The sequence below is a fragment of the Acanthaster planci genome, linkage group LG02 (genome assembly GCF_054643075.1).
Source record: "Acanthaster planci isolate LZ-2023a linkage group LG02, COTS_SCS, whole genome shotgun sequence".
Classification (NCBI taxonomy): Eukaryota; Metazoa; Echinodermata; class Asteroidea; order Valvatida; family Acanthasteridae; genus Acanthaster; species Acanthaster planci.
The window spans coordinates 32,369,757-32,391,343 of record NC_141778.1 but is presented as its reverse complement, the minus strand read 5'-3'; the positions used below and the strand labels follow the sequence as shown (position 1 = coordinate 32,391,343).

The 21,587-nt window shown below is 41.3% G+C and overlaps 2 protein-coding genes across 4 annotated transcripts; one reads left to right on the top strand and one right to left on the bottom strand.

The window, feature by feature from the left end:
* The first annotated feature begins 75 nt into the window (after nucleotides 1-75).
* On the top strand, nucleotides 76-15,415 carry LOC110976918 (uncharacterized). Of its 2 annotated transcripts, none has more exons than XM_022230632.2 (16): nucleotides 76-165; nucleotides 2,184-2,303; nucleotides 2,471-2,940; nucleotides 3,114-4,334; nucleotides 6,115-6,432; nucleotides 6,790-6,920; nucleotides 7,015-7,280; nucleotides 7,421-7,512; nucleotides 7,701-7,822; nucleotides 7,946-8,082; nucleotides 8,463-8,636; nucleotides 9,254-9,353; nucleotides 9,542-9,622; nucleotides 10,149-10,268; nucleotides 11,308-12,120; nucleotides 12,897-15,415. In XM_022230632.2, exons 2-16 carry the CDS (start codon nucleotides 2,185-2,187, stop codon nucleotides 12,993-12,995), a joined length of 4,263 nt encoding a protein of 1,420 aa, XP_022086324.2. In that variant the 5' UTR covers nucleotides 76-165; nucleotide 2,184; the 3' UTR covers nucleotides 12,996-15,415. The 2 variants fall into 2 exon arrangements, with proteins under 2 accessions (XP_022086324.2, XP_022086323.2); XM_022230631.2 differs by having other exon boundaries at nucleotides 107-232.
* LOC110976920 (catechol O-methyltransferase-like) lies at nucleotides 14,955-21,563 on the bottom strand. 2 transcript variants are annotated; one of them, XM_022230636.2, is made up of 4 exons: nucleotides 21,295-21,563; nucleotides 17,232-17,514; nucleotides 16,650-16,843; nucleotides 14,955-16,386 (listed from the first exon to the last, which is right to left on the bottom strand). In XM_022230636.2, exons 2-4 carry the CDS (start codon nucleotides 17,386-17,388, stop codon nucleotides 16,072-16,074), a joined length of 666 nt encoding a protein of 221 aa, XP_022086328.1. In that variant the 5' UTR covers nucleotides 17,389-17,514; nucleotides 21,295-21,563; the 3' UTR covers nucleotides 14,955-16,071. The 2 variants fall into 2 exon arrangements, with proteins under 2 accessions (XP_022086328.1, XP_022086327.1); XM_022230635.2 differs by having other exon boundaries at nucleotides 17,232-17,477; nucleotides 21,295-21,559.
* Between the last annotated feature and the right edge of the window lie 24 nt (nucleotides 21,564-21,587).

Sequence of the window (21,587 nt, the reverse complement as noted above, 5' to 3'; positions counted from 1 at the left end):
TACGACCTACCTCCATAAATTCCCTGGAAAGACTTTAATAAACTTTATTTTGCTGAAGCTCTAATCGGGCTGCCTGCCGCAAAGTGGTTCGTATCACATACTTTGTTTATCGTTGTCCTACCTCCGGAGTGTTGTAGCACTAGCGGGACTTGGTTGAACTGACAAGTATGCCTACAAAACTGTCTGTATTTCTATTTGTAAGATGATTAGTAATCATGGCAACTAAATTTGAGTAAGTCTTTCAGTTTGGCTTTTCTTGATAATGTTGAAAAACCTTTCAAAGGTATAAAACTCACCGTTGAACAAGTGGCTGTTGTTGGCGAGGGACGGTGCCCGGCATCTTTGCCGCTGCATCAAATTCGTGAACAATTAGAAAGAATTCCACGCCTGGCTTTAGGCTATAAATAAGTTTACTACGGTCGTGCTATGAGCATCACCAAGCGTCAGTAAGCGTCAATACACACAAGTAGCGTCAACAAAGTGTCAACAACTTGAAAATATCCTCCAAAGATTTCAAAATGGTTTTAGGCCTAGGCCTATCATAATTTTACCGACTCTAACATGTGCTACTTTTTGTGTAAGAGTAACAGGGATTTTTTTTCACAAGTTTCAGATTCACATAGGAAAACGAAAATTTTTAGCAATGTAGGCCTATTATCTTTTCTCTGCAGTCCACATGAAAACAAGATGTCAGCCGGTTGGGCTGCACGAGCAGATCCAACATTGTTGCTAAAATATTATGTTAGATAAATGTCTATAGGCCTAGGCCCTATTGATTATGTAAAAGCCTACTTAGTACTATAAATATGCTTGAATAACTTTTTGATACCTCGTTGATGCTCATTGCTGTTTGTTCATGCTAAATAGCATGACCCCTTTAAGAGTTTTTCTATGTTACAGCCCAACTATAGCATAAAGTCCCTACTATAGTTGGGACAGTCCCAAGTGTAGTGCTGCAGTTGGGATGGCCCAACTATTGTTGACCAAAGTCTGTGGGAAATGCCTCAACATTATCCAATTCCAAGTCAATTAGTCTCACACTTGACACAATTCATCTAAAATGTGGCACTTCATCTGTTCATCTAGCCCTATGACCGATGACATGACATGTGTAAGCAATATGACTTTGGAACATATGCTGGGCACATCATGCACACATGACCTCTCTGCTGTAGTTGGGCCGGCTCAACTGTAGCACTCTAGTTGGGACGGACCCAACTATAGTTGGGACAGGCCCAACTATAGTTGGGACTGACTGATGCTATAGTTGGGGCGTAACATCTGTTTATAAGGCCTACCATGCCTAGGCTACAGACACTGCTTGACACTCTGTGCACAAAATCTATGAGAATGGTCTAAAATATGCTACTTGTTTCCCTTGTGAACACCTCAATATTTTCACTCCTAAGCCTAATTTTGTCTTTTTGGAACATTTGTTGCTTTCTGATAGCTGACAGAAGACTGTAGGAAAAAAATGAGTGGCGATCATATTTTTCAACTTTTGGATTTCAAGTCCAAAATTTGAAGAAAAAAGGTTAGATACATGAAAATGTCTTGGTCCAGCAGTTTTTGATCGTGTAGGCCCATTCACACTTTATGTCATTGTTTTGCAATTAGTTTGGAATTTTTCCCATTACCCTCAAAACTGTGGGGGGGGGGAGTTTCCCATTAAATTACATTGGCGTACTTAGACCCTAGGCCACCATAGCCACATGTAAACTGCAGCGATAGTGTAGGCGCTATATCATTCAAGGCCTACATGTATGACATCTTCGAATGCCAAAATTGTTAAGAATTAAACATTTATTTTCTAGCAATGGCCTCCCATGATTAACTTTTCGGTCCTCCAGACCTTTGCATTGCCATAGAGAGAATACCCATAGCAAAAATGTATTAATCATTTCATCAACCTTAGATATAAGCATGTACATGTATGTGTAATTTGAATTTTGTAAGGAGGGTCAAATGACCGTTGTCCAAAAGAGTAATATATCTGCTGATAATTATATTACATACATGTACACCAAGTCCTAACCCTAGAACAGTGGGGTTCATCGCGTAGATTCGCAGACACAGAGTGCACACTGTACTACCCCATAGTTTAAGGGATCGTCAAGTCCCTTATTTTCTGGCAAGTTACGGTACTGTATAGGCTGGTCACCTGTTTCTCACTCTCTTCACAGAATGAACAACTTGAGGAAGGAGAATGACAAGCTGGAGCAGGATATTGCAGTGATGGAGAATACCCTTTATCAGCAGAAAGCCAGACTACTTGAAGACTCTTCCATCAGTAGTCAAATAAGGTACCAGTAACAACTATTAATGATTTTGTATGAATTTCTTTCAAGACTTAAGAAAACTGTTCTAGTTCTTAGCAGGCTTTGTATGATATTAGATCATGTTCTCTGAAGCAGTGTGGAAATTTAGGTTTTAAATCCTACTTTTACCCTTTCCCTCCATTTGTTTGCAGCAAAGCTACTGGAAACTCAAAGTGGCTGTCTGGTGCTAAAGGTCAGATATCTGGGTATCGATCCCACAAGGAGCTTCTCCAGAATCAAAACCTGTCTGACAAAACTTCAAATGAGCTGGCCAAGCAGGTGACACGAGCCAAAAGTGCAGGGGTCACAGGTCGCTGCAGAAGGGGCCGAACGCAGAGCTTCACTCCAGTCGCATCCAGGAGCCAGGAAGATGTGGCTACTTCACAACCATTCAGGAAGGAGGATAGGGGTGTGCAGCTCACAGTTGCAAAAGGTGTGAGTGGTAGCGAACAAGGGAGGGGGAACATGAGAGTGAAGTCAGCACCAGTGCGACATGGCACAAACAGGAAGGCAGGAGGGGGAGATCAACACAAGAGGGCGCAATCATTGCAGGGAGGCATAAAGATTAATACACTTCTACATTCCCAGAAAACGAGCAAACGGGATAGTCTAATACAGTCAGGTATGTAAAGGGCGTGTGCAATTGTGAATAATAACCTAGGTATTTCAGCTAGGACCCTTCTCCTAAGTCCACTAATTCATCTCCTCTATTACACTAGAAATGTTTAGAATATTATAGACCCATCATAAGAATGTCACGTTCAGTGAGATGTGTGTTCTCATTTTGATTTGCAGGTAAACTAAGCAAAAATGGAGACAGGAGAGTCTCCTTTGACCTGAGTAAGGAAGAGGAATCTCCCTCCTCATCAACATCTCCGAGTAACCCCGTGTCTGACCACGGGCAGCCTGTCATCAAGACAGTGACGAGAAACCCAGCTAATGAAGGCTCCACATCAGTTGAAGGTGCTTCATACTCTGAGAGGATAGCATACCTCAAAGCCAAAGTGATCGCCAAGGCCAGTGCAAATCTGAAACCTGAGCTCCTGTCAAACTTTCCCAAGGAAAAGAAGAAGTTGGCCTCTGGGGGAGTAACATCACAGAGTGGCACTAATAAAGGAAGAAAGAAGGGGGGATATACCTCAGGGTCCTCATATGCCGTCTCTGGCGGAAACACCAAACATGTCCGAAATGCCAAAATGGAACCCACAGCTCAGAAACACAAATCTGCCATTGCAGAAAATCATCAACGCAAACCTATCTCCCATCAAGACTTTTCGGATGCAGCGGGTCATCCCAAGAGGGAGCTGAATGAAGATGATGATGTTGCAGACTTCTTCTTTGATGCCCCTGTCGAGCTTTGGCTGTGCTCACTTCATGTTGAAGACTCGCTGGAGTGTGTCAAAATATTCCGGCACTGCAAAATCACCATGGACAGGGTGCCTACCCTGACAGAGAACCAGCTTATTGAGATGGGTGTGGCTCCTGGGCCATCTCTAGTTAAAATTCTTCAAGGCATTGAGGAATTGAACAAGTCTCGGAAACTGTCATCAGGAGATGCCAAAAGATTATCCCAAAGAGGAAATGAGAGCAACGGACAGTCACTCACCAAGAAATCTGAAGAGACACCTCCAACAACCAAATTTCTAGACCTCACAGGGCGTGACACATTTGAAGAAGTCCTGACACTCAAGGATCCCTCATCACCACCTGCAAGTTCAACTCCTGCCTCGTCAAGTTGGTCTAGCCATGCCCATCTGAATCCAGAACAAAGCAAGAAACCCATCACAGTGGAAATGAGCAGGGACTTGTTGGCCACCGAAATAAAGGGTTCAAAAGAAAGTTGGCTCGCGGAAGAAGACTTGAAAGTTGATTTGCAAGAGGGCACTTGTTCACCAGATTTGAATCGAGGGGAGGAAGATAAGAGTGGTACACACAGGACCAAAATTGGGAAAGGAAATGTCAAAAAGCGGGGAAAATCGCTGTCTGCAGACGTGGTCAACCGCACACTGACATCAGGTAAGGAATCTAATCCTGTGGGTTTCAAAGTGCCCTCTAAGGAGATATTAGGATTTTTGTTCCACTTTGTAAATGGCTGATGAATAGGGCCTTTAATGGGATACGTGTTCAATACAGACTTTGGCTATATAAAAGCTCACATCACTTGTGAATGCTTACTCATGTTTATTAGCTGACTTTACCAATGAGCACCTGTAGTGTTCAGTCACAGTTCATTGCCTGTGATATTGAGCCTGGGCTAATAAGGCTGGATTTTACAGCCCTGAACCTACATGTAAGTTAAGTGGGCAAAAGCCTTGATCTTTAGGATCAGGGACTTGTGAACATCGGCCAATGCCCTTTAATGTGGAGAGAATTTTGCATTATTTACAATGTAGGTAATGTTTTACAGAAACCTTGCCAATAACCTGAAAGACCGTTTTCCTTTGTTAATGATTTGCACTGTGTGCCACTGTGTGAGTTTTGCTTGCCACTTTCATGTTTATTTCATGATATGCAGATTGTTTTATCAGTATGGCCTTCCTTTTGCTTGCTGGCTTTAAATATATTGATGCATGTGCTCAATGAAAGAAATCCTCTATAATACATGTTACTGTTTAATCAATATTGCATTAGTTCTGCTTGTAGATTTCATATTTATTTCATGTCATATTACAGAAACTACCAAGTAATGACACATCAAGAAACAAGTTTTTTGTGCAAACTTTTTATTTCGTGTTCTGCGCAAGGCTTGAATTCAGTACACCTGTCTAAATATAAAATCTGTTTGGATCAATCCAAGTTGGTCTCAGTACAGTTGTGTACAATTTGGTTTTGATGGAACTCTGGTACAACAGTGTAAACTGGGTGTAATGGGTTGTGCACAGAAGTTCACTCTAAATACCGAACATACAAGTGAATGCTCAAGCTTCTTTTCCATCCGTATCCCGTTCAAATCAAAGATACCTCTGCTACTGACAGTGCTGTGAACATATACAAGCATGAGATCATGTTAAAATATGTTATGGTGTGTCATAATTTGTCTATTTCCCTAGATTATACAGTTTTGAGTGCTTCACATGGGTAGAAATACATGTAGTAACAGTAGCCTCAGGAACTTATGCTACATAAGTTTCATGAACTCACCATATGGTCTGATTTTTTATTAACAAGTGACACATGACATGAGGCTGGCAGGAATTACTAATGATTAGCTGATAAAGTTAGTGGTAGGCAGGCAGGCTCTAGTGAAGATTAGGAGCCTCAGCTCAGTGGTGCTATTACCACATGAAATGTTCATACATGGATTTGTTGATGATGATTGGTGATGATATACTTGGTTCACATTCGTATTGAACCAAATGTGATATAAATTGGGGCCTTAAACCCTTGTTAATATTTACATTGTTTAAGGGGCAAATTATGGTACCGGAATCATTGGAATCATGAGAAATCTTCACCTTTGACCCTAAAATTTGTGTATTAGCAGAGGGTGCCCGAACAGATTACTAGTGAAATATCCTGTTGATCAAATAACTTTCGCTGGTTACATACAAACATCAATAAAGATTAGATGTGATGCAAATTATAGAAGAAGAAACAGCGTTAACTAACAACAAAAACTAACAATTTGTCACTAGTGTAGCCTTTGCTCCAACACAGGTTATGCACAGTCATGGTTTTTGCCAAAGTAAGATTCTTTTTTTTTTGGAGAGGTGAATATAGCAGTGTCATAAATTGCCCCAGAACTGCCCATGAATTCTTTTTACAATTTCCCAATCATCTTTCTGTCAATCATCAGGGATCCAGTCAGCAATGACCAAACTCCGACTGAAGCAGGAGCAAGAGGCAAATCAGCAAAGACGCCTGGACCGACTCCGACAGGCCAAGCGGGCCGAGAGAGACAGGCTGGCCCAGCAATATGCCAGACGACAACAGGAGAAGCTTGAACAGTTGCAGGCTGGAGAGGGGGAGGACAGAGTGGGCAGAGCTGGGGAGAAATCAGAGGGTGTGGATGAGAAGTTGTCCTCAGTGGTGGCAAGTGCTAAAGAGCTGCAGGACCGAAGCAGTGAGACGGACGGATTGCCAACCAAAGATATCATGAAATTAAACATTCAAGGTTGGCAGAAGATGTAATAAGTCAAGATTTGTTCAAAGTTTGAGGGTTTCAGTAAATTTCCAACATATCAAGAAACTGAAAATAGAAGAAAGTTTATTTGAAAGAAGGTTCTCTGGCTTAAAAATTTCAGGATTCAAGATTCAGCTTCAGGATTAGTGGAAAACATGATTAGGATCGTTTTTGTAATTTTGGGTTTCGGTATTTTTCCAAACTATAAAGAAATTAAAACTAGTTTTCGAAAGGTATTTCTTTTACTTTGAAGTATTAAAAATGCCTCCATTGCATAAATTTCATTACCTTACTATACTGTTTTGAAGCACCATTCTGTCCCTGTTTTAAAATTCATTTTTTTTCCAGGGGGAGCCCTTCTATCAAGATCTGTGTCATCGAATCAAACTGACCAAGATGATGTGATCACTGAACCTCCCAGAGCCAGGAAGAGCCCGAGACAAACTCCTGAAGAACGACTTGAGGACCTGGAAATAAAAGTGAGTCCACAACTTTTTGTTTGTAATTTCCAACCATGTTCCCCCCTCCCCCTGTGGAATACTCACAGAAGTGACGTCTTTGCTTCTCTAACAGATCCAAGGACTACAACATAAAGACTTCGCATCCACTGTGGCAAGCCAAGTGGAGAAGCTGCAGCAGCAACTGGCATCTCTGAGGAGGGACCTGGCAGCCGCTCACACGTCAGTGTCAGCCTCCTCGGAGCCGGTACGGGCCTCAACTAGGGCAGAGGGCCACATCAAGAGTGCAGGCCCAGCCAGGGGGGTTTACAGCTCCATGTCCAAGACTGAGCTGATGCGGGAGGTTCGGAAGCAGAAGGAACAACATAAGAAACAAATCAGGTGAAGAACCCTTAAATGGCATACAACCGAAAACGTTTCTAACTGAATGAGTTAGAAAGCTCTAGAAATCAATCCTTCAGTTGTTTTGGTATGATATTACAATGTTGGGTGTAACTTTCTGCTGTTGTAATTTGTTGCAGGTTATTGGAGTCTGAATTGGGTCGTCTGAAGCACCGAGATCCAGTCAAAAATTGTGAACTGCCAGAAAGAGACATACTCTACCACGAAGAAGGTACAGTGAGAATTTTGAAGATGAAATGATAACTCACTGAAATCCAATAATTGTAGGGGTGGTAGAGTATCCAGACTCTTTTCTCCTGTTGGTGCTTAAAAAGTGGCTCTTAAAAAGTTGAGGCTGCCGTGTTTGCGTTCATCAATCTGGGGAAATTACTCACAGGGTATTTGTCCAATTCCTTTCAGATCTTATTGGTGAGGGCACATTCTCAAGAGTGTTCCACGGCCTTTTCAATGGTTCAGAGGTCGCCATTAAAAGATTAAAGATTCCACTGGATATTGCTGACCGCAACTATTTTGCAGAAGAGGTTGGTGGAACATTTTTAATAAAACTTCAGTAGTTGTCTTCATGCAACTTGGTGAACTCTTCTTTCAAGCTGAAGTGCCTTTCCTGACTTTGTGATATATATCTGAATCCTTGATTACATCAGGTGAGTCTCCTGCATGAGTTGAGGCATCCTCGTGTGGTCCTACTCCTAGGGGTGTGTGCCACTGGCACACTACCCCTGATGGTCCTGGAGTACATGGCTGGTGGTAGCTTGTATGCTAGAATCCATGACAAGTTAAGGTGAGAAACTCCCAGAAGATCCTGTGCATCACAGTGCTGACATTTTGTGTAAAATGTTTTGGGAAAATGTGCGTGTTTTTTGTAGGTAGGTTGCTTTACTTTGTGTTGTTTGAAATTGATCAAGTTTCAGTCTTCAAGGGTCAGTATTCAGAATGAGGAACTGCAGATATTATGTAAAAAAATCAATGTATGCAATCTTGTGCTTAACGACTGTAAAATTAAAGCAACCATGCAGTAGAACGTTAACTGTGAATGACATTCACAGTACTACTCCAAGCTCAGAGAATTTCCATTGTGCCATCATTGCCCTGATGGTTTATGATTATGATTATGTGTGATGTAGATTTGTCTCTACCTGTTTTCAATGCCACTCCCCACAGGGGTTCTTTAGACCATGTTGCCTACTACCAGATTGCCCGTGACATTGCCCTGGGGATGAATTACCTCCACCGCCATCATCCCCAGGTCCTGCATCTGGACCTCAAGTCCATGAATGTGTTGCTGGGATTGCACGGGAGGGCCAAAATTGGAGATTTTGGTTTTGCTAAACTCAGGTAAAGTTTTTAATACTTCTTGAAAGTGCTGAAAAGTGAAGCATCCTGACAAAGATATTTTGTCTTGTACGGAGGATAAACTCGCACGCTTTTGCTGACATTCGTTTTGAATTGTTGCACCATTTTTTGTGTTGGTGTACAGGTTATATTGCATTGTTTATGCAGATTGTTTAATGTTCCCTCCTATACCAGTGTATCCATTCAGCATCCAGTAACCATGATTCCTTTTGCATACAGTTGCTAATTTCTCATGACTTCAGCATATGATCATTGGAAGTGCTGACAAGGTTGGATCATTACCACAAAATCCCCTCATTTGGAATTGCAGTATCTACTTGCCAGTTGCCATCAGACTTGGTGGTCAAGTGGTTTTGACGTCTGTAACACTAATCTTTCTTGAAATAGACTTCTAAGAAACATTGCTGTCACACAGCAAGTAAATTCAGCATTGCATTATATTCAGTATTTAGGCTTTGACTGGAACAGACTTCCAGAGCTACAACTATGTCTATTGTCAGTGTGCTTCTGTGTATTTCCAAGGAAGTGAAGACTTGGGCCTAGCTCTGGACAAGAGATGTGGATGCAGCTTAGTCTTTTAAAACTTGACTGTCTTGCAGGCATGAGGCAGAAAGCCTGGAGAAGAGCAAAGTTCAAGGTACGCCGGCATGGATGGCACCGGAGCTGATGGAAAATACTGCAAGCAGCCTCACAGACAAGGTACAGGCAAAGCCATATGATGCAGACTGGACACCAGACTGAAAGCGCTTGAACAGGAGGATACTGGCATTTTTTCCATGTAACAGAACCATTGTTAGAGCTAATAGCTTTGTGTCTTTTAAAATGAAGAAAGTAAATGTCTTCCCTGCAAAACTATTCCTGGAAATTCATGATTTTTGTTCCACTAGGTTGATGTGTACAGCTTTGGTGTTATCATGTGGGAGATGCTGACTGGCTTGATTCCTTACAAAGGGCTCTCTGTATTTCAGGTATGCTGGGGGAAAAGATATCAAACTTGAATAGTATCCACTGTGTGTTCAATCCCTGTGTCTCTTATTTCTTTCTAAATGGAATCGGCCTGTCAATTCAGTCTGGAATGGACAAGGTCATGTAAACTATGTGAGGCAGGTTTGGATCTCCCATGGTGAGGTAGTCCACTGCCTCCACTGATGCTGTGCTGTATTCCCGGTCCATGAGCAACAGCACTACATACGTAGTATGTAACATATCCACTGATAAAGTGCACTGACACATACAGAATCTGGATCACAAACGCTGCCCATATGGTTTGCTCAACCTTAATGTGGCAACCAGATTCTGTTATTGTCATGGTAAAGGGGTACATTGGTATGGAACCCACTTTTCAAGACTTAAGTAACATTGCTATATATTCTCTGTAGTTTCATGAGTTTCAAAGCCTTAGATGTGAGTATCCTTGTACGTGGACATGAGCCCAAGCAAACGTGGCTGTCTCAGTTAGGCAGAACCAAGTCTTTAAACTGCTTTGTAATGCAGGTCTTGGATGCAGTGCAGAAAAAGAAGCGGCCAGACATCCCTGAGTCCTGTCCCCAACCCCTGCGATGCCTCATCAAATCTTGCTGGGAACACAAGCCCAACAAACGGCCCTCCTTCAAGGTAGACAGCATTTCTTCCACCACACAATGACAAATTAAAATTTGCAGCTGCACTGCACAAAATGCACTATCATTTGTTACATAGAGCTGGGATCATCTCCTTTTGGCACCCAGCCAGACATGGCATTGATCATTATTCAGAGCAGTAACTGCTTCAAACTGTTGAGCTAAAGGTGCTTATCGTAGTGCTGTAGTACTGTGTACCTTTAAATGAAGAGCTTCCTTCAGTCAAGAATGTCTGTGACAAAGTAAATTCAAGACCTTCAGTTACGCATCTCCTTCTGGTTATCTGCATTTGAGGGTAATTTGACTTTTCTAAATACCATTATCTATTGTTGTAAAATGTTTGAATGAGTTTGATTTAGCATTGAATACTTCGTATTGGAATGCAACATTTATAGTATTTAATATTTAACATCCTATTTAACATTAAATACGGGTATCATTTAACATTAAATAGTTCCTATTCGGGGTCTTGCCTGGTCCTTCTCAGTATCTTAGCCAGCTGATCTCCCTCAAGCAAGCAGGTTGGGTTCTCAGATCTTGTGGCTCGTACTTGTTAACAGATCTAAGAGCCAGAACTATCCACTGTGGTTGGTGTGTCTTCTCCAAAGCAGTGCCTACCATGTGGAAAAAATTCCCAGCTGCACTCTGCCCAAAAAATATCCCAGGACAACTTCAAGAGAAAACTGAAATCTCATTTCGTTCACCAGTTATTTCACTTGGTCTAGAGCATGACTGTTGTCTGTGTGTAGGGGCCTTGGATGGGTTTCTAGATGAATGCATTATATGAATGTATATTGTTGCATTGACCATACTGAGGTAAATATATGCAAAATGTTTTTAACTTTCTTTTGAATACTTTTGAGTGGACTTTATAGCCATATGCTTCATTTCATCAAGACAAAGACAGTATGGCATAAAAAGTTGTAAATATTCTTTTCAAATTCCCAATAGTGACAGTAGTTTTAGAATTTTAGTATCCATTTCACAGACTTGATGATTGAATCCTTGTGTTGCTTGTTTCATCCCCAATGCAGGACATTCTGATATCACTTGAGGCTCTTGCATTCCCGCCGGAGTGGCGGTCTCTCCTGTCAGCTGCCAACATTCCTCGGGAGGCAATGGAAGATCCTGCATCGGCTCGCTCCATCATCGCCCTCGTGGGTGGATCCATAGAGATGACGCAGCGAGAACTTGATGAGGCTGTGCTAGCCTCCCACGAGAGGGCTGTGGATGTGTCAGACGAGGCCCACCCAATCAGGAGGAATAGCAGTAGGTCACCTTCAGGAGGCCGTGAACAGCACCTGGATGACAGGATTGCATTAGCTTTGACTTCAGATTCTATCAGTGAGGATATAGAAGACGATAGTCTGGATGAAGAAACCGATTCTAGTAATAAATACCAAACTCTGCAGGATAGTGGTGATGCTGCCTCAAGACTAAGACTCAATCAGGATGATAGTAAACAGACACCGTCTTCATCCAGGCAACCCACAGAGACTAAAGAGGAATCATCATGTTCTCCCCCAAAAGATGCAGGGATATGCCGCAGCATGGCTAGGCAAGAGGTCCCAGCTCCACCCCCAATCCAGTTGATGGTAGCAAAGCCCTCCCCCATTGATAACAGAAACAATAAGCAGAACCCCGGACAGAGTCCATCCTTCCCAAGGACCAGGTACCAGGACAGTCAGCAGCCATTTGCAGGCCGTGTGAGTCTGGACTCTGGTCTGTTGGCTGCACAACGCAGGAAACTCAGGAGCACGGAGGCGGGTCCCCATCCCAGTCAGCTACCAAGTCTCTCTGAACTTGGAGAGCAGCGGATAACCAGCATAGCAGAAATCCTGAAAAAAGTGCGAGACTTATGTCATTATCTAATCCTGATTTTTTGGGGGGGAGGGGGCATCTTCAGCCTAGACTCGTTGTACAGTCACCAATGATGTGCAGTCACATGGAAAAGTTATCATGACTTTATGCAAACATAGATAGTTGGCAGAGTTTGATCATGTTTAACTTTACCAGTTGTGTGGAGTCGTCAGGGTTAGCCAATGGAAACTCACACATTGACATGACGGGAGTACAACACCCCTCTTGCTTGAGTACCAGTTAGTCAGCCCACCAATCTCATTTATGGCTAATAACTGTCAACAATATTGTCAACAAAATACCAGACATAAATGAAATGATACCAGACATAAATGAAATGCTAGTTAAGCTTAAAGAAAGGACATAACTACCTAAAAAGGCAGTTTACAAGAAAATTGTTCGGGGTTGCAGATTCCATCTTGTTTTGACATTACACACAGTGTCTTCCATGACTGACTGCATATTGACAGTAATTGTTGGGACCAAATTGAAAGGTGGCTTTAGTTTGTCATTAGATTTAACCATAAAAATCCTGTGTAGTGACTGTAAAATCATAAAAGTGCATGTTATGTAAATGAACTTGAAACCTGCCGATCAGCCTGTCATTAAGGCATCTCTTTCCATTTTTTTAAACCAGGCTTTCACTTTTGTGTCATTAAATCAAAGCTGTATAGCATACTGGCATGAGCTGTACACAAGCGTAAATAAAAAAGTATGAGAAAAGCTATGACTCTTTTTGCCTTTTCCCTTTTGCATACTACAGGCAGTGGCTACGAGGAGAACTGCCCTCAGGGAGGATGTTCATAGCCTGGAATACCCAAACAGTGAATCTGTTTGGTCAGCAACCAGTGAAGGTAATTGATAGTACCGGTATTCAATTAACTGAGGTCATTCCATGTGAAGATTGTTTTATGTTTTCATTGCATAATAGACGATCCAAACAAATGATATGAAATATTTCATTGATCACATGCGTAAAAAATCAGCCGTATTTATTTTAAAATGTACTGTGTAAATTTTTCTCAGGAAAAATGGCAATAAGGTTTAAAAAATCTGTCCACAGAACACCCCCCGAAAACAGATATCTAATGGCATTCATGTTCATGTAATGTAGCCTTTTCCCTAGATGGTATTTGGCCCTGGGTACCTTATTTGAACGTTTATCCATTTAGGTTATATCTACATGTACATGATTACTTGGTTTCATTTCATTTCACATTGAGTTGGCGCTTGTTGAGTTTGTGTTAGTTTAGTTGTGCTATGTGAGTGCCTTCAGAAGTGGACACTAGATGTCTCACTGTTAGTTTTCAATTTTTTTATGCACGTCAAAATTGCTTTCGAGGGGAAGGTAATATGTAGCCAGAATGTGGAAACTTGTCTGAAATTTTCCCGGCCGTTGATTGACTGTCTCCATATCAGATCGTGTAAAAAATAGCTGCAGATGAGTACATTTATGAATGTACTGATGTTATATGAGGCACAATGTTTGCAGTGCATAAATGCAGACGGATACAGAGCATAATTTTGATTTTTGTGAGAAAAATGCTGTTCCAAATATGGTTCATAAATTCATAAAACTCCCTTTCGTTCAAGCTGATGTGAGTGCAATAAAGTAATATGTATAACTTGAACATGTTTAATTACCTCAAGATGACTTTATTTTTCTTAATGCCTTTATACTGGGCAGTGTACACATTATTAATTAAACTATGGAGAGCCAGCATATAAAAACAGTTGCAAGGCCATCTTTTCTTTAATTGAACAGCAGAAAGTACAGAGCATAGAGAAATTAATTTAAAGGTCAACAAGATTCAAAAGAAATCATCGCCCGTGACACCTTCATTTTCAAGGGAAACGGCATATCGTTAGATTGTAAATAAACAGTGTGGCGAGTGGAGAGCTACACTTCAAACCGAAAACCGGGATGTATAGCGAACTTGCCACGAATCAGTGACACCAAGGTCAGAAACGTCAACCAATAATCTAGATTTGCTCAACGTATTACTATCAGTTGACGACTGTCTGATATTAAGACAAAGGCCTGAAGCTTGATAACTTGTCAGGTTTTCTGTAGATGACACTAACTGAAGAAAAACGCATTTTTGTGTGTTGCAGCGGATGACATTGATTAACCAGTGACCATTGTATTGACGCTTTTGACCGTCTGTTATTTCTCAATTGGCCTTTGCAAAGAGGAGACTATGAACGGATTAAAGGATGTGCTTTTGCTGTTTTGATATTTGTTTCTGTAGAGTCTTGACAGGAATTGTACCATGTCTAAACTGATGGTGCTAGACTTAGCGTTTAATTCTTTCTAAAAGAACTGTTGTCTAAATTGAGGTCAGTAAAGCTCGAAATATGCTGGTACAGTCCCAACTTTGTATCTGGTCAATTTGCATTGTGCCCTGAGTGTTGATATCTCAACTGGCCAAAGCCTCTCCATTCCCCGGTTAATGTAGAGCTCCGAGTGTCACGTCCTTGACTGCGCGTTATGGTTTGCTGCCCGTTTTTCTAAATCGCTTTAAACTCGCCTTAAGTTCACTGGGCTTTCTTGTATCTTGGTTATGTTATCCATGCGTTTTTAATGTTTTGTTTTGTATCGTCTTGGTTCGTTTGCCTGTTTGCTTATTTGCTTGTCTATTTATTTTGTTTGTTTTTGATAAGCTTGCATGCGTCGTTATTGCAGGCCTTGTTAAAACCCCGTGTGCATTTGGCAAAGGGTTGCATTGAAAGTGTTAACGCTTTGATTCATATCTGAGCAAAACTAAGCGAAAACAACAAAATTACAGTACACAAATTAATAAACGTTTACACATAGTGATATTTTTTCAAGTTTTTGTACCTTTATGTATAATTGGACGTAATGGAGATAATATTGTTAATCAACCTTAACACAGCAAAATTTGAATATATGTTGTAGCCTACAGGCCTATAATAGTACTGCTTTTTAGCAAATCATAAATATCATTGGTCATCGCACAAAATACCCAAGTATGCCCCCTTATAAACATTGAAATCAGTATATAGGTCCTAGAAGAATCGCAAGGTTAATTTATGATACATTCAAGAAGACGCCCTGAAGAAACCCGATCCAATATGAAAAAGACTGCTCGTGCCACCGGACGATGGACCGATAAACAGGTTTAAACCTAATTGTCATCAACCCATGCTTAATACCAACTTTAAGATACATGTATTATGTGATGTTGGTGGGGGCCTATGCGCGGAAAGACGAATAATATTAAACTTATATTGTGCCGAGTGACTACTGTCAGTCTGTAACTTCTGATTCGATTCTTCTTTTGTTCCCTTTTCTGCCCCCCCCATTTCCTTATTTTGCTCCATGTGTATTTTCAGCTTATATTGTCACATGCATGAAAACGTGTAAATAGTTAGTAGGTTAAAGAAACAAATAGATGCTAGACTTTTTAAAAAATATAGAAACAAACGAGAAAAGAGTTGATATTTACACGCCGTGCACAATGCCTGTTTTGTTTCTCAATATTTGAACGTATTTCATGCGTGCATTATGATTGGTAGCTTTTATTGCACGGTTGTGATGTTTTCAGCGTTCGTTTAAGCTAGAATAAACTATACGAATAAAGAAAGTTTCACAAAATATTCTTAATAGGAGTCACTTTTAAAATTGTTCACTGTCAGCCGCCCCAAATGGCCTATTGTACGCTTAATTGTACCGCGCTACTTTGCGTTTATAGTTGACTTCATTAGGAGACACGATGGATAGAAACAGTGCTACATAGCCTATAATAATATACTACAACCCTGCTGAAAGTCTGCCACACAAAAATGTTATAGTTCAAAAGAAATAATTATTACCATAATTAGGGAAGAAACCTTCGAGGAAATTACGTCAAGCAACCTGAACAAAGCATCCCATCCGTCCGGGGTCCTGTAATCTGTGGATATAGGCGAATGGATTAAGGTCCTAAATACACAGACTTGGCCAGCGCATCGTCATCCTTCGAATATTGTAACTTGGAGTACTTTCGTTCGGTCTGGTACCAATCCGAGGTCTCCACGTATTTCAAGTATGCTGGAGATCCTGGCCTGATCATGTTATCAGCCAGGATCACAGTGCCCTTGTGGAGGAGGCTATTTTCCTCAAGAAGTTTGAGATCACGCTTGTAGACGTCTTTCCAGTGGTCCAAAAACACGAAATCGAATGTCTTGACGCGGTAGACTTCGTGCATTAGTTTGATGACCTCGCGAGAATCTCCTTGAATAAGGGTTACCTGTTGAGGGAATTCGAAATACCGGGACTATTTTGACTTCTAGTTCTCTCTCTTAAAATAATGCGGCTCGATGTAAAGAGTCAGCCTCACGGGAAAGTCATTTCTATATATATAAAAAAACAACTTAGGACGAAATCAATTTTAATTTATGTACTATTGACTGTCGCTCCCTAGTTCGTTCATATGTTTTTGCTTAACACTTTGTGCTTCCCTGTCATGTTTCATATTCAAAAGTCAAAAGAATCAAGACTATTCCGTCTTACTTTATCGTCCATTCTGGCAAATTGTATAAACTTTCGGGCGATGTCAGCGTTTTTCTCGTTGAACTCGACCGTCAGAAGCTGGCCGTCCTCGGGCATGACACTAGCAGTCAGCACGGCTGAGTAGCCAAAGTAGGTGCCCAGTTCCAAAGCAACCTTTGGGGCTAGCTCTTTGACGACTGTCCGGACTATTTCACCTGACGTGGAAAGGGGGAGGGGACCCAGGGTGACATGTTGCTTCAAAACTTCGCTTCAAAGTAAGCATGCATGCGCTGAGTCATAGCCATGGCCACTTTCTTTTCAGTTATTCCCTCTTGAAATTTTTAAGAGTCCAGTCACGTAACCTTACCAGAATTCAAAAGAATTTTTTAATAAATTTGGACATCGTATCAAGAAAACACATCCTCTGCGCTGCCTTAGCTTGAACCGTGTATTCATGAATACATGCGAAAGGTGCAGGTATTTGTTACCGGGAATATGGAACTCTGCCGATTTAAAGTTGTTTTTGGTTAATGCACAACTGGCCATGAGTTAACCCATCTGCACAAGGTCTGACAGTCTTGTTTCCCCATCCAACCAAAATACCTTTCATGGCACCAACGTGCATCATCTGTTCGCACTTGTAGCCGTAGTCGTCAGCGGCGCGTATGATGCTTGCTGCGTCTCCCTCCACTGCGTTCTGCACGACGTAGTCCAGCATCTTGCCGGCTCGTTGGGTCATTGCTTCTGCCTGCTCGACCATGCTTGGTGTGCTGCTGTTGCTATGTACGGAGATGCTGCCGTTGGCAGTGTGTCCGGCTGTCGAAAGTGTAGCTGCAACCAGCTGTGTTTCTGTAGATTAAAGCACTCTTGTGACGTCACTCTAGATCTATTCAGAGAGAGTGGATTATACGATCTTGCTATGTATGCGAGCAGTGATTAATAGCCTATTTGTAAATTAAAAATGTGCCATGCCATCCATGAAATCAGTACACAAGCCCCAAGATTTCCATCGAAACAGGCAAGGAAAAAGATAAACGCAGAAAGAATTCAAGGCCAGTTTGGGATCCTTTTGGATTCTGCGTGTGCGAGTTCATTTATTTTGTTTCTACATTAACCCCAACAGTCCTCAGTCCTCCAACAGGTGAAGGGTTGAGGAGCGTTAGGGTTAAGTCATGGACGTTCGACAATAGATGAATGACGAATTACTAATTCGTTATTTCGGATTAGTATCCGAAATAACGAATTACTAATTCGTAATAACGAATTACTAATTCGTAATAATGAATTGCTAATCCGAATAACGAATCACTTGAGACTCCAGGTGGAGCTGTTTTGCATTGATTCCCATGTGATTCGAGGCATGCATGTTTCATACGTCGAAGGATGCACCCCTAAAAATTTATTCCCATAGACACCAATGATAAATCCTTTTATTTCAAAATTATTTCTAAAATACAACTCTCACAGGTGTCCAAGCTGGACAGCAAAATGATATTTGACATGTCGTCTTTCGTGTTCCTTTCAATTTTTGTGGGTTGACCGATGATTTTTGAGAAATTCTCACCCACAGCAGACCACTCCTAAAATAAAGGGAATTTCACTGCCCGGAAAAGTAGCCATTTTCAAAATGCATCCCTCTTCAAAACGGCTAAATAGAGCCTGAAAGTATAGGTCACGCAGCTAGCTTCCGGAATCCTCGCGCGGTCTGCCCATGGGGATTTTACATTGGGCCGTCCTATCACGTTCGATAATTTTTGGAAGAATAATTCCTAACTCAAACCACCCCATGAAACACTCGTGTTGGAATTTAACTTTGTCTTCGTCAAATAATATTTGGGTAAAGTCACCTGGAGATGAGTAAAAAACGAATTTCCGTAACGACCTTTCACGTCCGGCGAAATCGTACCTAGGTCTCCTTGTTCACGCACGTTTGTTTTCACTCCCCGTGCTTTCGTGAAAACGAGATTGTACAACGTTGCAAAGATTAAATACCTACCTGCAGTTGATGGGTTCCAGATTCCGGTGAGCTGACATCACGTAGTTGTTGTCAGCAAAGGTTAGATAAAATATTAGAGTTTTTTATTAGAATTTTTCGTAAAAGTAGAATATTGCTTTAAGTTTATTATCTTATAACTCAATATTATGCAGACTCCATAAAGACTAATGAAAGCCATGTTTGATTCAATATTTCGTTCTTTATTCAGAACATCTTCATTCCTGAAGATGTTCTGAATAAAAAACGAAATATTGAATCAAACATGGCTTTCGTTAGTCTTTATGGAGTCTGCATAATATTGAGTTATCTGAATATTATCAGTGGATCACCTACTGGTTATTATCTTATAATATTCTAAAAATTTTACTGACACACTACCATAAAATTTCAAACTGTAAATGTTTATCTGCGTACGAGACTGCCGCATTGCACTGTTCTTTATGCATTTTAGATTTTCGGAAGCGATGGGTCAGTTTTTGGCAGGTGATTTTTTTTTAGGTCAGGTGATTTTTCAGTTTCTATAAATTGATATAGAAATTTTTCCAACACCCCTTTTGGGAGTTAGATTTTTTAAGAAGTAATCGAACGAAAAAATATTACAAATTCTAAAATCTTTGCACGTTATTATTCCTATCCAAGGGTTCCGGAAGCGCGCCATCAGGGGTCAACTTTCAGGCTCCATAGTGCCTCTTTCGGATCTGACTGCATTCATATTGCTCAGAATTTGAAGCCCTGAGTCCGGGCCAGAGGTACAGAGCCATTTTCTTCAATTCCCCAATCCCATGGCTCTCAAATATAGAATAGTTATGTATAACTCTTATTAATGAGCTCAGTGGACATATTTCTGGTCCATATGCGTGGGTGCACTCCTAATCTCATACAAATCTCTGTGATTTCCATGGCCACGGGTGCCTAGCTCCTGCCTGATGAAAGAGCGCCATTTAAGGGCTCTGTGTATCAGTGTGTAGTTCGTGATTTCGAATTAGCAGTTCGTTATTACGAATTAGTAATTCGTTATTTCGAATTAAAATTTGTTATTTCGAATTAGTAATTCATTATTTCGAATTAGTAATTTATTTCGAATTAGCAATTCGTTATTTCGAATTAGCATGTCGTTATTTCGAATCAGCAATTCGTTATTACGAATTAGCAATTCGTTATTCCGAATTAGTAATTTAGTATTAGGAATAAGTAATTCGTTTAAAAAAGCGTCATGCTAAAAATTATACATCATTGTCACGATTGGGCTTTAGTAGAATCTGTACAGCTCACAGACATATATATTAGGGTATATAGGTCTATGGTACAGCTGCATTGCACTACATGTATTTTCCATGTAGCCGGAAGCAAAAGCAGAAACTCTGACGGGAAGTCTCCATCTTGCCACAAAATGACTTACTACTCGTAAGTACGAAGTTGGTGGGGTATCAACTGTAATATTATTAGTGCTAAAGAAGTGGAAGTAGCGACAAGAACGTCAGGATTTAAGAACTGGGGGAAACGTATCATTCAAATAAACGGGCTGGTATGAAGTACCGAAGTGAATACGTCATGCGCACAATTAGTGTGTAAAAGGCATTAGCGCGAGAACCAGCGCGTGCGTACTCCATTTGTTTGCACTGCGCTGTCTGAGTATGCAGTGCACTTTCACAACAGTGATCACACTGTTCCTTTCTGAATTTAACATCTTATTTTAATGCCGGACATTTAATACATTTATAAACTTTTAACGGCAATGGGCGATATCGATGGAAATGTGTATAGGAGGACGCGACTTGTGCATGACTTCCGGCCAGCGCGGTAAAAACAACCCGAGGTCAACGCACCTTTGCTATGAAAAGCAACGCGTAAAATGCGTTGTTTTCACCTCGCACTGACCCGACGTCACGCAAAGTCGCGTCCGCGAATAGGGGTCACGTTAACTCCAGTAGTGCATTTTCTTTCCACATTCTCTCATGGAGACTCCATGGCTAACAGCGATGGGATCCAACTTTGGGGGAAACAGCACGACCTAAGTTTGGCCCATGAAAATTAATTGACCCATGAGACTTCCTTGGGCTAATGTCTTGGGCAAATCATTACTTTGTCAGTGCGTGGCCCCATTCACGTGACTGTTTAGCGCGCCCGTGCACTCTAGCAAGACAATTTTCTGCACAAGCAATGTCTCATACTACATGTATACATGGCTCACACGCACGCGTTTCCCATCTAGTTTTTATCCTTCGCAACGCAGGGGTGACCGCGCGCTGACAGTGTTGTAACCAAGTCATTTTTTTCCAAGTCGAGTTAAGTCTCGAGTCTTTTGTTTTCAAGTCAAATCTCAAGTCATTTTTCCCCAAGTCAAGTCTCGAGTCTAAAAAATAGCGACTCGGGTCTGACTCCAGTCCGAGTCAGCGACTCGAGTCAACAACACTGCGTGCTAACCACACCGTTAATTCAAACATTCCTTTGTCGCCCTTAATTTGCCTCAGAAAAACACGTGGGAAACATCAAGATAGATAAGACTGAGATATGAGCAAACAATTATTGTTGACTGCTATGATGTGATATGACATTTTACACGAAGGACGCATAGCGCCTAAGCGGTGCGCAGCGACACGTTAGAAGCAGCCACATCCCAAGTTCAACCCATGCACGCAGCAGGTCTAACCATACTTAGCAAATACATACCCTTTAGGCCTATGCTTGTTCAGTTCTAGCCGAGTCCCCTGGTCCTCCACACCAATTCAGCTCTCCACCAATTAGCCCAGACGTTCAGTCGCGAGGTTTATGGAATCTAATAATTTTTGTTACTATTTCAGAGGCACCTTTATTTTCACCTGGGTCACACTCGCACAGTTATGAGAGTCGATGATGACGCAGCTCGAAGACATGTCACTATCCAAGCTGAAAGTCCGTTGTGGCTGTAGGCTTATTATATAGCTCTGTACCAGTTGTGACCCCAATTTACTGTACTATTGTCC

Bases quoted from the DNA above. Each gene is read 5' to 3' on its own strand.
- LOC110976918 (XM_022230631.2), top strand. The intron at 7,513-7,700 runs GTACAGTGAGAA...AATTCCTTTCAG, and splicing joins CATACTCTACCACGAAGAAG to ATCTTATTGGTGAGGGCACA. The intron at 10,269-11,307 runs GTAGACAGCATT...TCCCCAATGCAG, and splicing joins ACAAACGGCCCTCCTTCAAG to GACATTCTGATATCACTTGA.
- LOC110976920 (XM_022230636.2), bottom strand. From the start codon at position 17,388: ATGGTCGAGCAGGCAGAAGCAATGACCCAACGAGCCGGCAAGATGCTG. The intron at 16,844-17,231 runs GTATTTTGGTTG...TTTCCACGTCAG, and splicing joins GCACGTTGGTGCCATGAAAG to GTGAAATAGTCCGGACAGTC. The intron at 16,387-16,649 runs GTAAGACGGAAT...TTCCCTCAACAG, and splicing joins TTGCCAGAATGGACGATAAA to GTAACCCTTATTCAAGGAGA.